Here is a 23,634-nt window from a genome sequence, read left to right as displayed (position 1 = left end):
ACTTATAGCAATCAAGCTTTGAGTGTCCAATAAATCTGCACAAGCCTAATGGACACATTCTTTACACAGTGTTGCATGGTAGGAGGATAAGAGACCATAGACATAAGTTGAATTTAGAAATGTTCAGACTACATAAACCCTCAGGGGACAGTCAGGCATTGAAACAACTTTCCCAGGGCCATACAGTCCCCATTGTTGAAGGTTTAAGACCAGACCACACGAAAGCCTAAGCACCCCAGTATGACCTTACTTGGAGAAGGATGTTGGCTTAGAAGACTTCCTAAGAACCCTTTCATCTGAATTATCTTATGATCCTAAGCTAGTTAAATCCAGTTTTAGCTTATGCTAAGCCTTACTGTAGTAATTTAAAATAAGCCTTTAACATAGCAGCTACTAGGAGATAAAGTTGTTTTCAAATGTCAGTGAAAGCATTTGTGTATAGACTGGGACACGATGTGAAGATTCATGTTCTCAAAAGCATACACCAACAACATACATAAGATGCCCAAATATATTTATTTGTCTCTTAAAAAGTATGTTACTCTTTAGAAAAAAAGACAGCCTAGGAAATCTCAATACAGATTAAAGTATATCCAATCTGGCACATACTTCATGCTAATGTTTAAGTAAACATCAGCACCATCAGACCAAGCAAGATAAGACTTCTGAAGTCAGTAGCAATGAGGTACCAGGACAGAAGAAACCCTTAAAATAAAGGGGAGCTTCAAAGCCTTTCAGCCAAGCAGACCCAGAGTTCCAGAACATATTCAAGAATGGTGAAATCTCTCTAATCCTTTTGATCTTCACTTGCTGCCAAAAATATGTATAACAAGGAAACATAAGCATCTCAGTATATAGAGTTACAAACTGGTAAGCCAGTTCACCAGTTCCAAGTCAGAAGAGTGCAGCACTGTTCTAAAACTGAAAAAGCTAGAGCTTGGGTTTTGGGGGTTTTTTGATAGGCTAGCAAGAACCAGTTAAGCTATTTCCTTCAAGACCTCTCTCCTTCCTCATGGTATTCACAACCATCTCAAGACAGAAGGAAAAAGAAGGAAGTTCATTATCACAGGATAGTAAGATATTTACTTTTTGAACTCTTGGTAAAGTTTTCAGTGTTAGTTCATGAAAAAGTTACTGGATGTTTATTTGTGGATGTGCATATGGGTGAGGTTACCATAGCTATGTGCCAGCAGTAAAACTGTATTCATTAATGTGTTTCATATGTAAAGTATTAGCTGAAAATATTCTGCCTTAAATGGCTAGGGATGCATTTTTGTTAGTAATTCTATAACCATGCCTTTCCCCTGTTAAGTACAATCCTTCACCCATCTTGTTCTTACTCAGTGGTAAAAGCCATCTACTTCACTCAGTCCTAGTGAGCACACTGAGAAAGATACCTTCCATCTGTCATTGGCCCCTTCAAGATTTCTGGGATGTCTTGATCCAGGAGAACTAGATCCTCATGGTGGGGGATAATAAATAGGGACAAGTGTGTAGGTGAGAAGGCTAAAGTGGGACAGTACTGGTGACAAAGGAAAAGTTTACTTTAAAGGTGCAAGTGTCTGTTCAGCTAAAACCATGATGAGTGAGTCCTGTTTGGAATGCAGCATATGCCCTAGAAGCAAACTAGACACTGAATGTTGTCTTTGTTCCTTTTTAGGAGTGTAAACACTACCTTATGTTCTCAAGAAGACACTAATCAGACTTAGATGCAGCCACTCAAGCAAGTGGAAGGATAACCCACAAGATACTCAGTTTCATGCTAAACAAGAATATGTAAACACCCACAAGAATCACCTATTCAGATAATACCAGACACCCCATATGGATTGTCACAATGCAGCACCATAGCAGCAGTTTGATTTAAGGAACAGTCTTGCTGCTCATCCCATCACATTTACTGAACAGTGGTAGCATTAGCAGCACTGTGATTTACTCTCTGCTTTCAATGGGTCTAGGTCCAGTTTTGGTTTCCCCACATCATTCTCTTCATTAGGAAAGGTTTTGTAGTTGGCAAGGATGTTTTCCACCAAGAATCGAGCAGCTTCATCTATGTTGATGTTGTCCTAAAAATGTTGAAAGCAAAGAAGTCAGTTATTTTTGGAAACAGTCCCACATTCCCATTAGAAGCTGGCCAAATACAAAAATTCTTCTACAGTCTTTTTTTGCTTTTTTCAAAAAAAGTTACCAGAAAGTTTTGAGACAAAGTTATTCACCCATATTACAAACAGGATACTTCAAGTCTAATCTCATAGGCAGTTGGTGTCTTTTCTGCATCAGGAAAGATAATAGGCAACTACACTGTTCATAGTAGTCTTCTACCTTTTGGGGCCTTTTTCTTCTGCTGCTGCACTTATTTATGTAAAAGGACCTTTTCTAACAGCCTCAAAACCCCAGCTAAATCAGGGTGCCTCATCTAGCCACTCTACAGTTTCTTGTGCATGGTTTGAAAAGTACCTTCACATACACTCTAAAGAAGGTGATGAAATACGTCTCTAGGTATCTCAGTTACTGATGGACCAAGCTGGCCAGTGCAAAGGGGCCTTTGGCCACAGCTTTGACCTGGCTGGTCCACCTCATAGCTCACCACAGGGCTGCCACGTTTGGAATTGCTCATCTTTGGTTCCAAAGGAAGTACCAACCCAGTATACTCTTCTGTCTTCATAATTGTAGACCTAAACTCTACAAGAGCAAGGTTAGATCATGAGAACATCTGACCCATCACTACTGCACTTTACAAGCTTGTGGTTGTCAGCCATAAACTGCTTTTGGCAGTTTGCAAATAGGCACTTTTGCCTGCCCAGAGCAGAGGAGGATTCTCCTCAGTTTAATGTGAGGATGTTCATAAGATTTTTCTATGAATGTTTATACTCTCTGCAGTTCTTCTGCCTTTAATGTTCTCCCTAACCCACAGGGAGTGGGACGTATATTACTGATGACTAGACTGAAGATTCAAGTATCAGTTCCAGCAGAAAGGCAAAAGCAGATTATCAGGATATTTAAGTGGGCAGGACTTAAAACCATAAACTGATCTGGTATGCTTAAGAAACAAGAAAGCTGTCCTGAATTTTTGCTAAGCTATTTAAACTACACCTCTTCAGAGTCCTAAGCAAGTCAATTCATAACTGAACTAGGACTAATATTGTCTGGACTTTTCTCTGCCAAGAGACCAAGAACCATGTTTTACATTGTCATGTCTTAATGCCACCTAAAATGCAAGCTGTCACTACCCTCCCGTGTTAGGTTTTGTTCCAATGTTACATGCATTTATTTTTAACCCATGTTGAAGTTTATACATAGCAGTGTTATGGGCAGGTGAAGCTTCAGGGAAGACAACGCAAAGGAGAATCTTGGTATACTTTTTGAGTATAAAGAGCCTTAAAACGTGATTTTTTAGGAACAGATGAGTGGGTTTGGGAATTATTTATTCAAATGAAAATGAATTATTAGCTAATTTAACCAATTCCTGTCACTGCGTACCCTTCTTTTAAATTTATCAGAAAGAGGCTTGTTACTTTATTTCTTATATTTGTCTTAAACTTTTTTCTTTAAAAGAGCTGTCTAAGCATCATTTTGTGCCAGTTCATCAGCAGCAGTTAAAGGAAGTACGCAAGCCAAGGGAAAAGAGGGACCTTGAGGTTTAGCTTACCATATAAAGGAGTTATTAGCCAGACCAGTAATCTGGCCACATTGTCTTTATCTAGAGGAACCTTTCATTTTAAGGATCAGTCGAGTTTTAAGGAACTGTTGGATTTCACTGCCAACTAAGCTACTGCAAGCTTATCTGCACATTGACCAAGCCTCTACACTAAAAGTGTACAATATATGAAGTTACTCAGAGCTGTTTGAATAAAGCAGCTGTCCATCTTAGCTTAAGTTACTATACAGAACAATTTGGTTTTCTCCAGTTCAGTCTTGAAACTGCCTGATAAAATAGAAAAGTGCTTTAGTGACAATGTTACCATCTGGGTAGGTAATAACAAGTGAGGAAATAGCTTGTTCACTTGTAGAGTCTTGCAACTTCCTACATGCAACAGTGAAGACAGAGGCTGCAATTTAAAAACCTGCACCTAAAGATTACTTGATTCTTTTGAATAGTTTGATCAGCATTTAGTAGTATTAACATCTGAAGAATTACTCTGATCCTGATGCATGCAATATGAAAAACAACTTAAACTCAGTTAATTGAAGTTTCCAGTTAGTTTTAAGGGTCTCTGAATTTAAGATGGAGTTCTAATCTAAACCAAATATGCTGCAGGTCTTCCTCAGGAGTGAAGTAGCCTGCACATCACTTCCAACTTTTGCTGAACGTTGGAGACTTTACTGTCACTTCTTATACTGGATAATTTTATTCCCCACATGGCTATATTCATCCATATTTCTGCCAATACTTAGAAGAGTTAAAACATGTTTCTTTATGCTCACCTTGGCAGATGTTTCAAACCATCCAACAAAGCCACCCTCTCTGCAGAACTGGTCCATTTGAGAGGGATTCTGGCTGCCATCTTTCTTCTGGTCACACTTGTTTGCAAGAAGAACAGCAGGGATGGGGCTGCCATTGGGAAGTAGTACTTTACTGTCCAAATCATGCTTCCATTTTGAAACAGCCTCAAAAGTGGAGCCTCTTGTGACATCGAAGACCACAAAAGCACCAACTGCCTCTTTGTAGTATACTCTGGTCATATTTCCAAAGCGCTCCTGGCCTGAAAGAAAAGACAGCGATGGAGAATATTTATATTTAAGCATGAACTGTAGTCAATGTAGATGGATTTCTGTACCAGGGTAGTACATACGAGTTTGGCATTCAGGTCTAGTCACCTAGTTCATACAACATTGCCTCTTCTATCCTATGTAAGCTCATTGTAATAGCCATAATGGCTATTATACACAACAAGTCAGATGCTAAAATCAGTTTGCAATCTCAACTACCACTTTGAATTTGTTTTTTTTAAACTTATTTGTTGAGTAGTGTTCTTTGAGAAGTAATGCCTAAAACCACTACCAGCACAGCTATACGCAAATCATTCTTTCATCAAAAAACTTCTGCAAGATTTAGATATAAATCTAGTTACTTCAGCTAAAGACTTAAGCAAACTCAGAGTATTTTTCTGAAGGGTAAGCAACAAAGGTTTCTACAAGCTCCGAGGCTAACAGCCTTCAAAGCATCTTCTGAACAAGTCACCTATATTATAGATTTTTTCCTTGTGGACAAGCTCAAAATGAGCTAGTTTAACAGTTCTAGCTAAGCCTGTTATCTTTGACTTCATCTTTTAAGTCTAAGACCTTCTCTGGAATAATTTCCAACTAGGAGTTCTACAGCAATCCCAGTATTTGAAACAAGATTATCAGAATAATTAAAGTACAATTATTCACAACAGAAATCCAGATGAAAACCAATGGTCAGCAAGTAAACTAGAAAAGTGTTTTCTTAAGTACAGTAGTCAGTATACTCAAAATGTGAATTACAGTGCCAGTTCAGTTATTCTTCCATTTCGAAGGTCAGACTACCATGCTGTGTTGGTACTCAAGTACGCATAGCTGTGTCAAGTGGTAGCATGTTGCTTGGGAAGTTCAGGCTGCTAAAATAGCTTTCTGCTTTGTTCAGAAGTCTTCATTGGGAAAGTAGTCCCTGCACTTTATAATTTAATTTTATAGTGTATCATTACTTCAGCTTTTAGCATTTAGTGCATATGCTGTTTTAGAATAGATAGAGAAAGTAAGAATTTTAATTGGAAACATAGTTGTCCTCTGTTTATAAACATTCAAGTCCACCTTTGATTAGCAAGGCCAAACAGTTACAAGAACTGGGTATTGTCATCTCAGAAAGAGCCAGAAATTCATTAGGTGAAGGAACTTGGCAAGGGATCCTGTTCAACAGCATGTTTTTCTAGCTCACTTGCCTCATTTTAATGTCAGTACTTCAGTGTACCAATTAGCTCATTCCCTATAAACATCCTGATCAAAAAAGGTTGACTAAGGAGTTGTTAGAATTGCCTAAAAGCAGCAGCAGCTACAGTGAAGTTCCAGAGAACTATAAAGCTCTACAAAGCTACTTCTGGCTGTTCAATGTTAAACTATGATATCGCATAAAACAGCATCACTAACCAGCATATTCTGAGGAGTGGAAGTTACGCATGAATTTCTTCACTACCAGCTCATCATCCCCTGTGTGAGAACAAGGAGCATGCAAGAGGAAAGCTCTTCCCTCCATATTCAAAGCTCAAGTTTTGAAAGCAGCATTTATGCCATGGATTCCAAGGCCAACAAGCCAGGCGCCAAGCCTGCATCTCAGTGACGACGTCACTGGGAGAGACACATCGCTGATACAAGTCTCCTAAACAGTGTATACAGAACTTTTGTATACAAGAGATTCACATTGTCCCCCTAGGCCTTTCCAGGCTGGATTCTTATACCCAAAAGCTGTTTTTGGTATAGCCTTACTACAAATTGTTCTACCATGTGCCCACTGTTTTCATGAATCAAATACCATTAGGAAAGAATTTGGCCAGAAGGCTTTTGCTAATTCTGCAGACCAATTGTGTCACATCTAAAGAAGCTTCACCTTTAGATTGTGGGGATTTTCTTTTTAAAGGGAGTTGCACAGGGTCAAATTTAGTTACATTGAGCCAGTCACTGCATATGGCACCACACAAGCTATGAGGAGCTCCTTCTCAGCTTCCCCATTTGTTTAGCCATCAGTCTCACCATTGATTCCTGCGACATGGGAACACCTCCGACTGTGCTAAAGCACTGAGTCTTGTGTCCGATTCAGGCAGTATATCCCTTCACACCATAGGACGGGCCCACAAAACAAACAGTGTAATCTCAACATCTACAGTGCTCTGCACCAATCTCAGTCTTTTACAGAAAGATTTCTTCAGTTTGGCCCCAAAATATTCTAGAAATGAACTCCACTTGCTGGTATTTATATGAGACTGTACATGAATCTGAAGCAGCAAGGGGAACAGTCCCACTAGTCCTCCCTATTCAGTTGCTGGAGATCTGTGGGGATTTCAGTCTTTCTTTAATTAAGGCTGTAAGTTTTTCCAAAAACTTGGTGGATGTTTACAGAAGAAAATTAAGTTGCATTGATTAGTTGCAGAAAGGGTTGCTAGACTGTTACCAGCAAGGAGCAAAGACAGCAAAATCACTATGCATGAAAACTAAGTTATTTGGGAATTGCAGAAAAGGTTATCAGGCAGTTACCATTTCTCAGATAGCTGTGCATGCTGTAAGTAAACATGGCTGTGATCAGTTACTACAGTGAAGGACATTGCCATTGACTGAATCCCTTCCTGTCTACTGCCCTGCCATCCAAAAAAAGCTTTAAAGATAAAGAACAGTTAGCAAGCAGGCCACATTAGCCTCCTAGAGCAATAACCCTTGCTGAAATCTGGACAACACAGTGCATTTAAGGTGTATGAAAGATTGAATTAGTACAGCATCACATATAGCTTCCAAAGAAAAGAAACAAAGTTCCAAACTTCATATCATAATCAAACTTGAAGAGTCCTAAACACCACCAAATGGTTTTTCTTAAAGAAATAACAAGGGGACTAGCCTTGGCCAGAAAGTCTGATCATCACTCAGATAAGTTTATCAATTCCATTTCCAAAAGAATTTCCATCAACTTACCATAGCCAGTCTTCCCCACCCACCTGGCCCAATGCCTTTATATACAATGAGCTGGAGAGCTGCATTGACTGGTAATCAACCAAGATTGCCTGGCAGTTCATTCCTTGACACTAGTGACTTCTCGTGCCCCAGTATCCCCCAGCCTATATGAAGCATTAACACCACTCAGCCTCCTGCCAGATATGTGATACCAGAAAGGCAATAAGAGTCTTGCAGCGGAGCAGCAGACTAGCTGAATCCCCTCATGGGGTCCTAACCAGGAGAAAGGCCACTGCAAGAGGGGCTGTGCTAAGTGGCAGATTCAGGAGCTCTGGAATAATGCAGAAGGTTAGCTTTGTACGGTAGCTTTTCTCATTGTGTGAGAAGACAGCAGTTCTGGTAGGAATGTAACCTGCACTGAACTGTACTTTATCTTGTACTCTACAGCAGTCATTTAGAAAACATGGGCTTCAGCTGTCCAGAACAATCCTTTAAGTATTATTTCTAGCTGGCTTTATTGATAGAAGTTGAAATTTTTCTCTTCTAGTATAAGTTTTAGATTTGGAAAAACATTAATACATATTCTTCTGTAATTTAAGTTTGGGTGAAAGCAGACAACTGATATGCATATCAGCATAAAAGCTTTTACTTTTTAGATTTAAGCTTTGCATAAGGAGGATTTGGAGCTCACAAGCTCGACACCACTGTAGTATTAGAGATCAATGCCTTTTAATAGGCCAAATACATTCCAGTACGAGTGTTGCCCTTTTCTAAAGTAGCCCAAACTCCAAAACAGTTTATTACAGAGCTGCTTTCACCTCTAGAATTCACATTCACTGACAATAAACCTGACCTGCGTACTAGTTTACAACTGCTCTTCCATCCTGTCTGGAGGCCTAATGAGGATGGATATATTCTTTTTATTCCATAGAAAGATGACAGAAGCAATAACACATGGCTCGCATAAGACATAAGAGTTTTGTTGTGGTAAAAGGTATATGGCATGAGGCAGGAAGAGAATTCAGTATAAAGTGAGTAGATTTTCTTTATAATCTTGTTATTACTGACAATGCACATGCTGAGCTTCTTGTAGGGGATACAGAACATTCTAGACAGCATTTTGAAAATTTAACAGGACTTTCAGGCAAAGCTTTTACAAGTGCTTTTCTGCTTGCAAAACAACTCGTACAGAAAAAGCAAACTGTACAACACACTACTCCTCCAAAGTCTGGAGTCTGAACATCATTCTTTGTTATTAAAACAAAATTACTCAATTTTTGCCATGCTTAGTTCAGCCAGGGATTTATCATTCCCTTTACTATGTCCAACAGAATTTTTGCTGTAGTCATTTCACCATGTGCGAGAACAGTGTTGAGCAGTGCAGAAAGTGGATCATACACCCAGAGGGGAAAAAGGCTAGAAGTGATCAGATGAAACTAGACTTAAAATCTCCAGTGTGTATAACCATGGAAGGAAGAAGACAGGAAGATATCTACTTGCTTACTACAGCAGTATGGAAAGGACATCATAGGATTAATCATTCTGGTAGGTCTAGTGCCTTGACATAAGCCTGATGGTACCACAAAGTTATACTTTCTCCATGTTTTAGGGATTCAGGTGTAGATGAGGAGCAAAGCTACAGTACAGTCATGGGGATCAGAGGTTTTGTCTGGGGGTATGGAAGTGGCTGCATGCAATGCAAAGTTCTGCATTCTCTCACCACAAAGTTTTCACTTCTAAATGACTCGGCACATATTGTCACCGTATTTTCCAGTAATTGCAACAACATTCAGTGAAATACTTGCATAATGTCATGCATCAGGAACTAATAACAGTTCCCTACAGCAGCATCACAGGAATTAAGTTTAGTTTAAAACTATATCAGAGATTGAGAGCTATTCTTGCTTCCCAGTTTACATTATAAGAGGGGTAAACTGTAAGCTAAAAACTACATGAAAAATATTACAGCCAGGGCTGACATTAGAAGCTTTATCTTTGTCCTTTACTGCAAAAGATAAGTTATCATTGTAAGATTCAGCCAGTGCCAACCTTGCCTTGAAGTACATTTTAAAGAGCTTCTGCAGCAATCTTTCCCAGTGTTTATTCCTGGGAATAAACAACAGTCCTGTTTATCACAGCAGTGTGAATCATCATTGTGGTAGTTCTTGCTTTTAGTTAGCAGGAGATATCCTACACTCCTACCATTATTTCTGCTCTTAACTCCTCCTATGCAATGGGAATTGAGGCTAGAAAAAGCAAGTTAAATGTACAAATGACTGCTGGATATGCATGATACTAATTTTGTCAGGGTTCCTTCTCCCAGAATACTTGTCATACCTAGAAGCCTTAATATGCTTAATATGTAGTTTATATGAACAAGAACTTACTCAAGGAGAGTAAAATGGCCCATCTAGAAGAAGATTCCCCAGCTATACTTTTTTGCTGTGAAGGCAAATTTTGGTTTACTTCTGTCAATACCAACTGTATAGCATGAGTTCCCTACCTTGTAAAAATCTAAGCTTAGTCTTACCTGAATCCACAGAACCCAGAAACCAGATCTGTGTTAGTTGCATTTAAACCCTTAACATCTCATCAGAAATAATGATGGAGAACTGAACGAAGTTCTTCAGAGTTCTTCTCTTTCAGATGAGACTAATGGTTCTGGCATCCTCCCAAAACTGTGTCATTAATGAGGAAGAGAAAGATGACCAATGGTTCTAAAAGCCTGACAGCTGGAAGAATGATGGAACAAATAGTTTCTTTCATTGAAGTAATGTTAGTTCAAGTCATCTTTGACAGGTTAATCAGTTTAATGGGTGGCCAGAGCTCAAAACTTGATTTTAATAAGTTTGGCAGTTCCACATCAAATAATCTTAAACTATAGATGTATAGTCTAGACTGCAGTCACCCAAAAGTCAATGCACAACTAGCCGAAAAGTTTTATTCCAAAGTTGTTTGCTACTAAGTGGAAGACCATTGCAATGAAGTTTTGAAGTTTTTTCCTGGACCCAATAATACAGAGTTGTCAGGAGTCTGATGATAAACAGCAAAAAGTCTTCAGTTTATGAATAAAGCCAAGCAGCTCTTGCCAACATCGTCCTTTGGAATGCTGAAACTCAGAGTTCAGTTAGTTTAAAAGGCAGTTTAAGTTCAACAGAAAGAAGTAATATACCACACAGGAAAAGTTTAATCTACAAAACCAAGCCAGAAAAACTATCCAGCAATACTGCAGTAGTGAAGAAAATTATTAACAGACCTAGTGAATCAAATTAAGTCAGTTCAAAATGCATAGAAGTAGCATCCTGCGAGTGTGTTTCAGTTATTCTGCTTTTCTGTCAACAGGTACTATGCACTGCAGTGAACTCACAGGATGCTTATTAAGCTATAGTGAATGATTGTAATAAATCAGTTTTAGTCTGGGAATACTTGAACATACTCCTTCCATTGTGAGCAGGGTTCTCAGATCAACTACTACCATGACCACTAATAGTCAATTAGTCATGCCAAAATTCAAGAAGGGTCATTAGTGACAGTCAGATTAACTCCAATTTGACTGCTAACACCACAGCTCTTAGGTTCTTGCTATCAACTGCTCTGACCTTATCGGCCACACAGTGTGCAAGCACAGTGCCACTATTTAGGCTTCAGTGCCAAACGCCGCAAGTTAGCCATTTCAGACAACTTCCAGGACCATGAGACATTTGAGTTTTTATTCAACCTAGACAGGAAAAAAGACCCCACAATTCAACAGTAAGCGAAATCCCTTTTTTCCAGTCTTCCTTCTGCCAAGGGAAGGCCTAACCTAATGAACACTCTCCTCCCTGCTCCAGTTGTGTTAGAGAAAAATCTTTTGTAAAGCAACTCCCTGAATTTCTAGGGTCAGACTTTCACATACCAACATCAAGGAACATCTAAGTGGCAGGTCCTTATTTACAATTCCAACTCTCAGTAAAGTTATGCCATTCGTGTGGTAGATTTAAGCTAAAGCACCATCCAAAATGGCTGGGCATGCAGCCCAATCCTCTCATTGAGTTAGAGCCACTGTTGCTTTCAAAACTCACCTAAGTCTTTTAAGAGCCACAGGCAAGAACAAACTACACTCTGTATGCCTGTTGGTCCTACAGCTGGATGTTTGGCACAATACAGCAAATATCCAGAACTGCCCTGAGGATGCATCTCCCAGTTCTCCAGACATCCAACATACATTTTAGCACTACCAGGGTCAGGTGTGAGCTGACTGAGGCTCCTTTTTAGCCAGATATATCAATATGTTACTGGCAAACTACCACTGTTGACAGCATTCCCCCCTCTCCCCAAACCAGCACAGCTTGTCCCAGAACTGTCTTACCCAATTAGAATGAATCTGTTATTCAGCAAGAAGTAGGTTAACCAAACCACTATCAATATTACAGGACATGCTCAAGTGTGTCTACCTGCTTTTTCACATGGGTAGCAGCTGTAGATTGAGAGCAGACAGACTCTGAGACTGTCAATACTAGATGGGTCTCCAACTCCTCACTCCTACCCATTTAAGCTATTAGTGCAAAGTTGCCACGTGTCTAAACCACAGAGGTGTTGAACTATACTAGCAGCTCCAGCAGATATTAGAAACCTGTAAGTGTTAAAGGCACATCTAGCCTGACTTTTACTTTCCACCACTGTGGAAGTAATATTTTGTATTTGTGGTTCTGGTGGCAAACACCAAGAGGTTAAAAAGCAAGAACTACAAGAATATTATATCTTCCTGTATTAGGCAGTACTAGAAACAGTTTCCCTGACTGCAGCTCTTATAGTTTCTAACAGACAAAAGCAGCCTCAGAGGCTTTTTGGTGAATTGCTAGTGTCCTTTCTTACTAAAGGTGCAATGGGAAAGTTAACTGACCACTGGATGAACCTCTTCCCAACAGGAATTGTCCCAAACCCTTCAGAAGAATGGTCTTCAGGGGAAAAGGTAACCAGCCAGTTAATGTCTGTTCAGCTGACTCCCACATTACCATAAGAGGTAACATTTGGTCCTCTGGTTATGTCTACATTAGAAAGTTGCAAGGTGCAGTTAAAGCAGTTCCGCTGAATGAGACAGTGTCAGAGACCTGACATCCACAGTATACTATATATAGAGTATGTATGAGAGACTCTGAAGTAATTGAAAAGTCACTGAAGAATATAAATTCCAGTGCAGCAGTAGTTTGATTGTTTAGATCATAACACTGTTTTCACATGTTCTTAAAGTCACTATTTCATTCTGAATTAGTAGGAGGTAGTTTTCTCTAAAGTTTCATGGCACAACACAGCCAGTTTCTAACCTAACAATTTGTTAGCTACCTGAATTTTCAAAAATCAGTGACTAATCTTTCCATTCACTGTTCACTGTCATTACACTTTATTCTCAAGCAGGACAGTCCTGTTTACTACCAGTAAAACAACAAGAGCGCTGAGGTGCAAGTGCTCAGAAGTTAAACACCTAATTTCCATCAGGAATGCTGACCACATCTATCATCCTAAGAGATGGAAAAAGCACACCATTCTCCTTCACAAAGATAGAAAGCCTTCCTCAAACAATCGCACAGCTCTCACAGGGAATTTCACAGCAAGACTGATAAACTTTTCACTGCTGCCTGTAGCCTTGGGCTAATCTAACGATTTAAGATTGTCCAAACTGACTTTAACAGCTTACTGTCTTGTCTTTAAGAAGTTTAGAGGCAATACCCTGCACTTACTGTTCAACTGGCTTCGTCCCGCATCGAATGTGTGTAAAAGTATGACAGTCATGTTTGTATAACAAAGTTTCACTTGTTTTGCTTGCATCTTTGGTAAACTGCAAACTAACAAGAGAGGAAGTCCCTGACTAAGCACTAGATTTCCATCCCCAGAAAAGTAGAGTTCAACCAAGCTAAATGATTTCTAACTAGCTGTCAAATGCAGCACACATGGAAAAACTCTCCTTGCGTTGGTATTCAGAAAAAGTTGGCATAGTCCAATTAGTGCAATGAATTGGAACTTCCTACATTTCTTTAACTAGACTTACCTAAACAAGTCATCCAAGAGACTAACAAGCAAGAGTTAAGCTATTTCATGCCTGACACCCTCTAATCCATCTCCTTTGGTGTGCTGTCATGCAGCCAGAACTGTACTGTGTACTTAAAAGCGATGCTGCGTGGTACTACAGCAGTTCACAGCACACAGGAGAACAAGTCTAAAGTCAGTTTGTCTCAAGAACAACTTTATCACGAGACTGAAAAAATGTTAATCTCTAAAATAGTCAATGTGTCATGACACATTGTGTGTGATTGGAATTTTGTACCAAATAGCTGCCACTTTTCTCTACCTAGCACTCTAGCTTGGGATCATTTAAAGAACAAGTTCCCATAAGCTGTTTGCGGTGACACTCAGGAGGCTGCTTTTTAATCTATTATTTGAAAAGCTGCTAAAATCCATACAATAAGGAATATTGGGTTTCATTTGCTGCTAATCTAGAAGTCAGTGCTTCTGAAAATTTGCTATGCTTTCTCTAGACAGAGTTAAGCTCTATAAACACCTGAAATCCCATCATTTTTCAAAGCATAATCTTACCAACCCATCTACCTTTGTTCTGTGTCTCCATAGCCAGAGGAGAACTCTGAACATCTAACATGCTACCACAGGTAGCTTGAGAAGCACATTGTGCTTTGTAGTCACTGCTTACTGGTGGTCATGCTAGCTTTAACACTTGGAAGAATTTCACAAGACCTATGAAAGCATAGGAAAGCATAAATAAATTCCCTCACTGCAAATCACTTCCTTCTGACATGGCATATCACACTTCAGAACCTCTGAAGTGAGTATTTGGAGGGAACAGCTTACAACAGACTGCAAAAGCAAGGCAATGGTTACCACCAGAGCTCAAGGAAGGTATTTCCCACAGCTGTGAGACTGAATCCCAGTGGCCTTGCTCATTACTGAAGGGAAGAATCTTATTTTATACAGCATGGAGCCTTTTTTGGAACCAGGTAGCTTAGATTATTTTCTTTCCTGCATTTCACGAGACAGGTAATCAGCTGAGGACAACCCCTTCCCAACACTAGCTAACTCAAATTGTACTTGTGTACAGATACTTCAATGACACCCTGTCCTAGTGTGCATATGAAGCAAACCAAACTGGTAAGAGGCAAAGTGGAGACATAAATAAGGTGAAGACACCAAGACCCTGGAGCTGCAACACTGATGCAAGGAAAATTGATAGATGTTGATTTACATTCATGTAAACTCCATACATTAAGAGAAAACTATATATTTGATATTGTCTCCACCCATTCACCTCCGAAGGGTAATGCACTTGACTTGTAAAACCAGCTTAATTTCTGACTACTTGAATCAGTATTACACGAAGGGCAAGAATTTAGCCAATAGTTGCCTCAAAGTTTATGATCAATGTAAGTTAATGATTTCTAGTTTGTTTTATAATCTGACTCAAAAATTAGTTATGATGTGTGATACATACTGGTTTTCCTCCTGTCTGCTGTACTGCACATAAGAACTTAGGTACCATTTCCATTCAAGGTAGCTTCCCCCCTGCCCATTTGATGGATACCCATCCATCCATCCTTTATTCTCTGTATCAGAGCACTAGGGAAGCATTTTCATTGTGATCTTGTAGAAAGGATAAAGCTTCTGAGCAACTGCTATATATGATATGAACCATATCTATTTGAAAATAAGGCTGAAGCTCCATCTATTCCATAGTGATTAGAAGCTCAAGCACTAAGTACATTTCCATTGTTGACAGAAACTAAGAGTACCAGCGAGATCAATACAGCAAACTTTCTTTTAAGCCTGTAGTAGATCAGGTGGTCTTCTAAGATCACATCTTTAACCCCATTTCTTGCAAGGCACCTAGAAAAGCCTATGGTGAAATTCTAAGCTTATTTCCAAGACACTCAAAGAACATCTGTCTCAATTCTACCATTTAACTGAAAATTAACTGAACAGTCCCGTCTTGCATAATCAAAATTACCATACTGAACCGCCTTACAACACCAACTTCAAGACAGTAACATTTCCCATATGCTTACAGAATTCCATCAGCACACAGGCTTTAAGAAGTTTAGTTCCAGATAACATATACAGTACTTTGAGTTGCTATGTAATACAGTACTAAGCACAAGAACCTTCACCAATATGACTGATTCAGTACCCCACGGGTAAGACAAGGAAATTACTTCATCAGCAAGACCAATAACCATACCTTGCTTGATAGCATTTCAGAAAAAAGTACTTAAACAGAAGAACTCCAAGAAAGCAAGCATGTTGACATCCAGAGCTTGTATTCAGCGACATCTGAAGGCTGGAAACATACCATAGAGAAACAAGTTTAACATTTGGATACTTAGCTGTAGAGCTCCAAGCACAGCAAGTCATTCTCAACTGAAAGCTCATAACTAATTCAGCTATTGCAGAAGAGTCACAAGAAAGGACACCCACACAAGATTTCCCACAGAGGGGTGGTTACTAGAAGGAAACATACAGTACACCTTCAGTTAAGTTTCTTGGCTCTACTGCTTCTAAGACAGTGTTCAAAACCTTTCAACATGAACACGCCTTCTACTTTCCCCTCCTCAGACTTTATCTGCTAGCCTTGCATGTTTCCAGCCAACATCATGCTTAAGTAATTTTTCTCACATAAGATTTATACTTAAATGTGTGAGCAGGAAGCATTCAGAAATTGGTCACAGGTCTTCCAAATCTTTTTCATCAGTCTGGAGACTTAATCACATAAAAGATTCTCCAACCCTGACTGGGAGTTTTCTGACCTGCCTCAGCTGTTAGCAAAACAACAGTGCTCCCATCTCCACATGAAGGCAGCTGGTGCTGGAACCTTCATCACCATATAAACTAGGAAATAACTCGTCAGTTTCTGAAAAATCTCTGAGGTCCAAGTTCTGCATCTATTTCTGATGCAGTTATTTATGTGCACATTTTTCACTCATTAAGTATCTTTATAACAGTGAGGGAAAAAACCACAGTTGAGGGCAGCTTATGCCTGAATTGTCTTGCCTCCACCCTATGCTCACTTGCACTAGGCACACAGCTAAGCAATTTTTTTAATGGTTTCTTTGCAGGAGTTGCCATTTTAATCCCTACACTGAGCTTCACAATGTGTTGTGGGTAAGGACAAGTTGTTACAAGAATACCTTGACCACCTTTAAAGACTACTACCTCCAAGCTCTTCATACTTAGAAGGGACTCCTCTGAAAAAGCAATTGAAGTACATACCTCTATGGCAGAGCTATGTATGTATGTACAAGAAATGGAGGAAATTTTCTGGTTGCCCCCTATAGACTTTCAGGGATGTATTAACATGGCTCAAGGCTTGCTTTAGACCTTATTTAAAAAAAAATAAAATCAGTCCACAATGCAAGAAACAAGTTAATGACCTGGCACATAGAAGTAACTTAGCAATCTTCTGTCAGTAGCACACACACAGACTGAGGAAAAACTGAAATATACAGCTGCTTGAAACTATAAGGTTTTTCACATGGAAATATGCTATCTCACATACTGGAACAGCCTGAGTGCCTTTGAAACTCAGCCACCAAAATACACAACAGTACAAAGCTATGTTCCACAGAAGTGCATAGCTACCGAGCACTCCACCTTTCCAGAGGAGATAGATCTTATTCCACTGGGACAGAAAATCTTATCAAGTGCAGCATCACTCCTGCTTATCTAAGCAAGAAGGCTTGAATTTTGCCCTCATTGTCTTGCTTTGCAAGTGCTCATTTCAGTTTAAGTTTTCTTCCCTGCTGTGAAGTAAGTTTTATAATATCCTCCTCCTTCTCCCACATCCATGGTTTCCTGCACTTACTTTGCCATTTCTCATGGCTTCCTATAGATGAGAGCAAGTTAACTTCCTAAGTAAGTTAAAAGCTTAACATCAACTCACATACCTAAGACTCATTAGTCTTCATAGAAAAGATGGGTTATTCCAGCTCTTCCTCAGCCTAGTATTTGAGCAAAATACTTCATCTGATTTCTCCATTCTCTTGGGGACCAGTATATACTTCTAACAAGTTAGAGTCCAGAACTTTTCAAGGAGACAGACAAGAGTTTAGTAACAAATTTCCATTCTACAAGTCTTACCATTCAACTCATGAAAGCTTGTTTAGAGCATGTTTACAATACTGAAGTACAATCATTCCTCTTCTGTTTGCCCAATTTTATAGCCACACTCTTCCAGTTATAGCATTACTTCAGTTTTAATATTTTTCCAAATAAATTCTAATAAAGTCCTGGAAGAAGGGTGCTACTACACCAAAGTTAATGCAGAATTGCTCAGTCAAAGCTTTAAAAACAAATTTGTCTGCTAGTTGTCATTAGTGACATTCTTCAGGAGAAGCCAAGCTCAAGTGGTCGTCTTTGACTTTTACCACCCCTGCCCTCCAGCAAGTTGCATGTTCATACAGGCTGGTATGAGTGACAGTGATAGTCAATGTGATCATAAAGCAGCAGCTAACACTACTCAGTTGCTGGTCTTATTAGATCAGATCAAAAGTTTTTATGATACAGAAAATCCTTCAAGTGTCCTTTCAATGCTATTTGACTGAGTTTCATCAATATGCTGTATTCGCCTCCTACACTATGTTGTGGTCAGTGCAGTATACTCACTAAAACAGCATGCTTGTCAAGTAGGAATCTCCAGTGTATTGAAATAGACTTTCAAAGCGCTTCCCTATGATTAAGATTCCTCTGTTTTGTATCTCTTTACCACAATGACTCACTCCTATCTCCTGTTTATTTCACCAAATATTTATGTCCTTTGATCAAGGGGGTTAACCTAGTTCCAACGCTTTCAGAATTTATCCAGGAAGAGATATTTATCATAACTCCACATGTCAAGATAAAAAACAAGAGTAATGCCTAAGGGCAGCTAAGGTTTAGAAGCTTTGCTCCTGTAGGAACATGCATGTAATCTGTTCAGTTTCCTTCAGAATACCTCATGCTGCAACCGAGGTAATTTGACAGTAACTGATCAGTCTCAGTCCCAAGCTTTTTCATCTCCATTATTCAAGCAGCTACAACCTGTGTCTAAAAACTAGAATGCCTGAGTATTTCTGGAATACACAAGTCTAGGCACAGCAGTACCCTTCTTCACCCTTTACAATTTCACACCCCTTCCCCCTGATTCCGCTGCAGGAATTTGCATTACTTTGTACCTTACAACAAGAAGGCTATTTTCACCAGAAAAAGGCATAAGCAGTGTAACATTGTCATGCTCTATTTGATAGAATTTTCTAATCACAAAAACCCCCTCAGTTAGCATAAGAAACTGAAGTCACTCAGGAACCTGCTGCATTGCAATACACAGCACAACATTCATCACTTTCGCTACAATCACACCGGAAGCCAGCACAGTATCTGCATTATAATCTTTAGCTGATGATTGAACTGCATGGTTAGTTCTTATCATTGATTTAGGAATAGAACCTTAGATTGCAGCACCCAGCTCTTTGAGGAAAGCTTTTCATGATGAACTGTTAAGTACAAGCTTTGACCTAGTGAAAAATAACATGCCTTCCTATGCTTAAGGGTTAGACTTTAATTCAGAAGCCTTTTTAAATGCATAAAAATCAATTCAGAATGCCAGCACCATATTGCTTGCAGGGAAGTCACATGTAACATTACTTAGCATAAGATTTAGAACTCAAGAGATCTAAAGCTGTTTGTCTGCACACACCAGCAGAGAAAATTATCTACATGAGCTTTTGAAAGCCAGAAGACAGTTGGGCTCACGAGTTAAAAGGGAATGACTATCACATGCTCAGATATTTTGTTACACACTTCAACAAAGCGCTTTAGGGAATATGTGTTATGACTATATAGAAGCCATCTTCAACCTGGTTCTCTTAACTAAGAATTTCTACATAAGCCTGTTAACATCCTCAGGTATTTAGAAACATTCATGATTATAGATGTAGACAGCTGCAGAACACATTCCCAGGTCAAGGACTTCAACAGTTTTAAGACCATGAAACAACCCTTATGGATACTAAAATCCCCTTTATTTTAATCATTAATGCTTAACTGAGATGTCAAGCTCTGTAGGAATCTGAACTGCTACTCTCATACTCACTAAGCACAGCCCAATTAAAAAAAAAAAATCACTAAGATTACTTCTTTCCTTGGTCTTGTTTTTTGATTGGGGAAGGACCCCCAGCCCCTTGGAAACAGAATAGCCTAAGCTACCAGCTTAGACGTAAGAGTTTGGAGTGCAAATTGCAGAACAGTTGCATTTCCCTTTTTCATTGTTGCTAGGCAAAGACTAGTCAGGAGTTTCATACAAAAGTACACCACAACATAAAATAGGAAAAATATTTCTGCAACAGGAAAAATTTGGATTCTTCAATCTATCAGCAATATTAGCACAAGCCTCCAGGGATTTATCAGCAGCTCTTAAGTCAGTCTTCACCTAGCAGTGTCCAAGATACACTATAGGCAATAATCAAGAGTGAAAGATACTGTTTTCTAGATCTTTAAATTAATGCATGGGTGTATTGATAGGACTTCCCATAGCATAAATAGGTTCTGGTCCAAACTTTGTTACAAGTTACAGCTAAGTTTCTGCCTAGCCTGTTGAAACAGATTGCTTTGGCAAAGCACACAGCCTATCCCAGTCCCAGAAACCCAAGGGCTGAGAAGTTAAACACAAGCCTGGCAGCCTGCCAAAACCCAGGATCCTGACAGTCTCCCTGCTTCAATCTTTGGAACCCCAGACTTGCTGAAATATATCCAGAGCATTGTAGCAGCTCGTATTGATACTGCTAATTGATTTACAGAAAGTTAAAACTGATCCATAAAAGGGACACATCAAAAGAGAAAGCTTGCCAGGATTTTACTTGCTCTCCAAAACAGCAATTAGAAGATATCTTAGCTTGCCCTTACAGGCCAGCAGCAGAAAGATCTATCGTGTGTTTCAGCATACAGCAGCATGAAGCAGGCTTTTTAGTTTGAGGAGTCATATTTGAAGCGTTTTAAGATAACCTTTAGAAAGACCAGAAGGTGATGTACAGCTGGTCTGTCACAGGGTTACAGCAGCCACATGCTACGCTTCCTCTTTTCAGAGCTCCCACTGGCTAAAGCCTAGAGTTCATGGAAACAGTAACTACCAGCTGTTACCCCAGTATCTTCCAGTAGCATAAGCTTAAACACCAGCATTTGAAATAAAGTCTATTTTTTTGTATCCGAGGAGATATTCTGAACGTGGTAGAGAGGGATGAAGAGAGCTGCAGGTTAATACCTGGGCTGCACACAAAACTAGAAATGCAATACCAACTCGAGATCATTAAGGAGTTGAGGGGACAGACTTCTTACAAGACCACAGCAAAACAGAGTTTGTTCTGTGGCATTCAACACCACAGCATAAACAAAGACAACCATGGTAGGTATACAATTGGGGTCTTTAAAACAGAGGTGCTAAAGAACAGTTTTGAATTCTATATAGAAAAGGAATGACATGTAGTCTGGACAAGTGAACAGGGCTTTTCTGCTTCTGTGTGCTCAGAATACCTTTTTTGATACACAAACCCATGATTTGAATGCAGAACTAAACACAAGTCCCATTCCCTCACTCCACGTTGCAGCGACACAAGTTACTTTTCAATTAAGCAGGTGATTCCAAACATACAAAGTTTGAGCATGCTTCCTTTGAGGACATTTTGAGCTATTTGAGTTACCTTTAACCTGTAAGGTGTGCTTACTAAAGATAAGCTACTTGGAGAAGACATTTATTTCCTCTACAAGGGCTACAGGGCCATAACCATGAATGAACTCAAGCAACAGTCATAACCGAGGTCACAAGTGCCCCGGCAAGCAGGTCAGGAGGAGCAGTGTGAGCAGGAACCCTCCAGGAGCCAGCAGGCAGAGCAAAGCCGCTTTTTGAGGACTGCTGTAAGACCCTGGGCCAAGCCAAGAGCCCTGTAACATCAGCTAACGGGAGCACACACAGCTTATAAAGCCAAAAATTTCACTCCCGCAGAAACCTCCCTCTACTTACGCCCCAAATGCAGGCAAGAGGGATTGCAGGTAACGAGGGGAAGGAGGAAAAACAAGACACCAGACTTCACAACCAAAATACACCTTCCTCCGCAGAGGCCGGGCCCCGGGACCCCAGACAGCCGGGTTCACAGGCCTCTGCCCCCCAGGGCTCTCCTCTCGCCCTGCAGAGAGACGCCCACCCCCCGTCCCTTACCTGCTATATCCCAGAGCTGCAGCCGCACCAGGGTCTTGCTGTCCCAGTTGATGACTTTGAGCGCGAAATCCACCCCGATGGTGGCCCGGTAGTGCTGGGAAAAGAGCTGGTGGACGTACCTCTTGATAATACTGGTTTTACCCACTCCCAGCTCCCCGATCACCAGCACCTTGAAGAGATGCTCCCGGCACTCGGCCACGCCGGAGCCCGCTCCTTCCCCGCCGGCCATCCTCGACCCTCCGCCGGGAGCGCAGCTCTGCGGGGAGGCCGGGCAGCCGGGGCCGCGGCTCTCCCGCCTCTAGAAAACTTTTTTTTTTTTTTTTTTTTTTTGCTTCTCTCCAGCCGACAACTTCCCTCTAACTTTTTCCCCAACCGGCTCACCCGCTGGGCCGGCCCACGACGGTGAGGGGAGGGAGGGGAAAGGCTGAGGGGAACGGAGGGAAGGTCAACCCCCCTCACGCACCACCTGACTGCAGTCACAGGACGCGGAAACTCCGCGGGCTTATGAAGGCCTGGGAGGGCGGAGGGGAGGGACGGGGGGAAGGGCCCGCCCCGGGATGGGCCGTCTCCGAGGCGGGGAGACACCGGCTCCCCGGGCCCGCTCTCCCCGGGCGCTCCCCGGGGCACTACCGTGCCCCGGGGAGCGCCCGGGGAGAGCGGGCCCGGGCTGCCGGTGGTAGCAGGAGCACCAGTGACATTGGAGGAGGGCGTCACGCGTGAAAGGGCTCAGGTGACCGAGGGTGAAATCGCCGCCACGCCTGCAGGAGTCCAGTCAAACACCTACAGCCACGTCTGGTTGCCTTCTGTTCCTAAATTCGTCTGGTAAAGTGGTTTTTTTTTTTTATCGCTCTGTGGTTGTTTTAAAAAATACATCCGACGAAGCAGTAAAGGAGCAGACACCTTGTTAGAACCCAACATAAAACAAGTTTCCTGTCCCTAGGACCATGGAGTACCATGTGTGCAGATCGCAAGCGTTGGGGAAAAAAACCCCACCTTTGCTAACATGCTCTCCAAATGAAACCCCCAACCCCAGGCATCAGTCTTTGCAATGAGAGGATGGAATTGTGCAGCTAAGTGGTACCATCTTAGAATCATAGAATTGTTTAGGTTGGAAAAGACCTTTAAGATGATCGAGTCCAACCATCAACCCAACACCACCATGCCCACTAAACCGTGTCCTGAAGTGCCACGTCTATGCATCTTTTAAATACCTCCAGGGACGGTGACTCTACCACTTCCCTAGGTAGCCTGTTCCAATGCCTGACAACCCTTTCGGTGAAGAAATTTTTTCTAATACCCCATCTAAACCTCCCCTGGTGCAACTTGAGGCCGTTGCCTCTCATCCTATCACTAGTTACTTGATAGAAGAGACTGACCCCCACCTCACTACGACCTCCTTTCAGGTAGTTGTAGAGAGCGATAAAGTCTCCCCTCAGCCTCCTTTTCTCCAACTAAACAACCCCAGTTCCCTCAGCCGCTCCTCATAAGACTTGTGCTCCAGGCTTAGTGCTGGAACATTTAGCTATCACGTAAATTCTTTAACAGAGCTATTTTGTGCCAGAGAGTAACGAGGACCGGTCCAAAAGGGAAATGTTAAGTGAATGTCTAGACAGGGTGCATGCACACAAGTTAGGAGCCCAAGTGAAGATCTGATTAGGAGTGAAGGGATGGCTCCAACGGGAAACCAAGTAGCAGTTAAAACATCTGGTAACTGATCTGGCAAACAATCATCAGTTGCTCCTCGTTTTATAGTAGTTTATTGTGTATACTAATTCCTTTGCTATGCTTTTAAGTAGTGG

General features: G+C 40.9%; 1 protein-coding gene across 1 annotated transcript; it reads right to left on the bottom strand.

Annotated features, from left to right (window-relative positions):
• Nucleotides 1-497: 497 nt before the first annotated feature.
• On the bottom strand, nucleotides 498-22,307 carry RAB32 (RAB32, member RAS oncogene family). The gene is made up of 3 exons (XM_069786949.1): nucleotides 21,836-22,307; nucleotides 4,426-4,703; nucleotides 498-2,066 (listed from the first exon to the last, which is right to left on the bottom strand). Exons 1-3 carry the CDS (start codon nucleotides 22,062-22,064, stop codon nucleotides 1,917-1,919), a joined length of 657 nt encoding a protein of 218 aa, XP_069643050.1. The 5' UTR covers nucleotides 22,065-22,307; the 3' UTR covers nucleotides 498-1,916.
• Between the last annotated feature and the right edge of the window lie 1,327 nt (nucleotides 22,308-23,634).

This window comes from Haliaeetus albicilla, chromosome 7 (genome assembly GCF_947461875.1).
Source record: "Haliaeetus albicilla chromosome 7, bHalAlb1.1, whole genome shotgun sequence".
In the NCBI taxonomy this organism is placed as follows: Eukaryota; Metazoa; Chordata; class Aves; order Accipitriformes; family Accipitridae; genus Haliaeetus; species Haliaeetus albicilla.
Note: the sequence above shows the minus strand (reverse complement) of the source record. Positions and strands in the feature narration are given on the sequence as shown.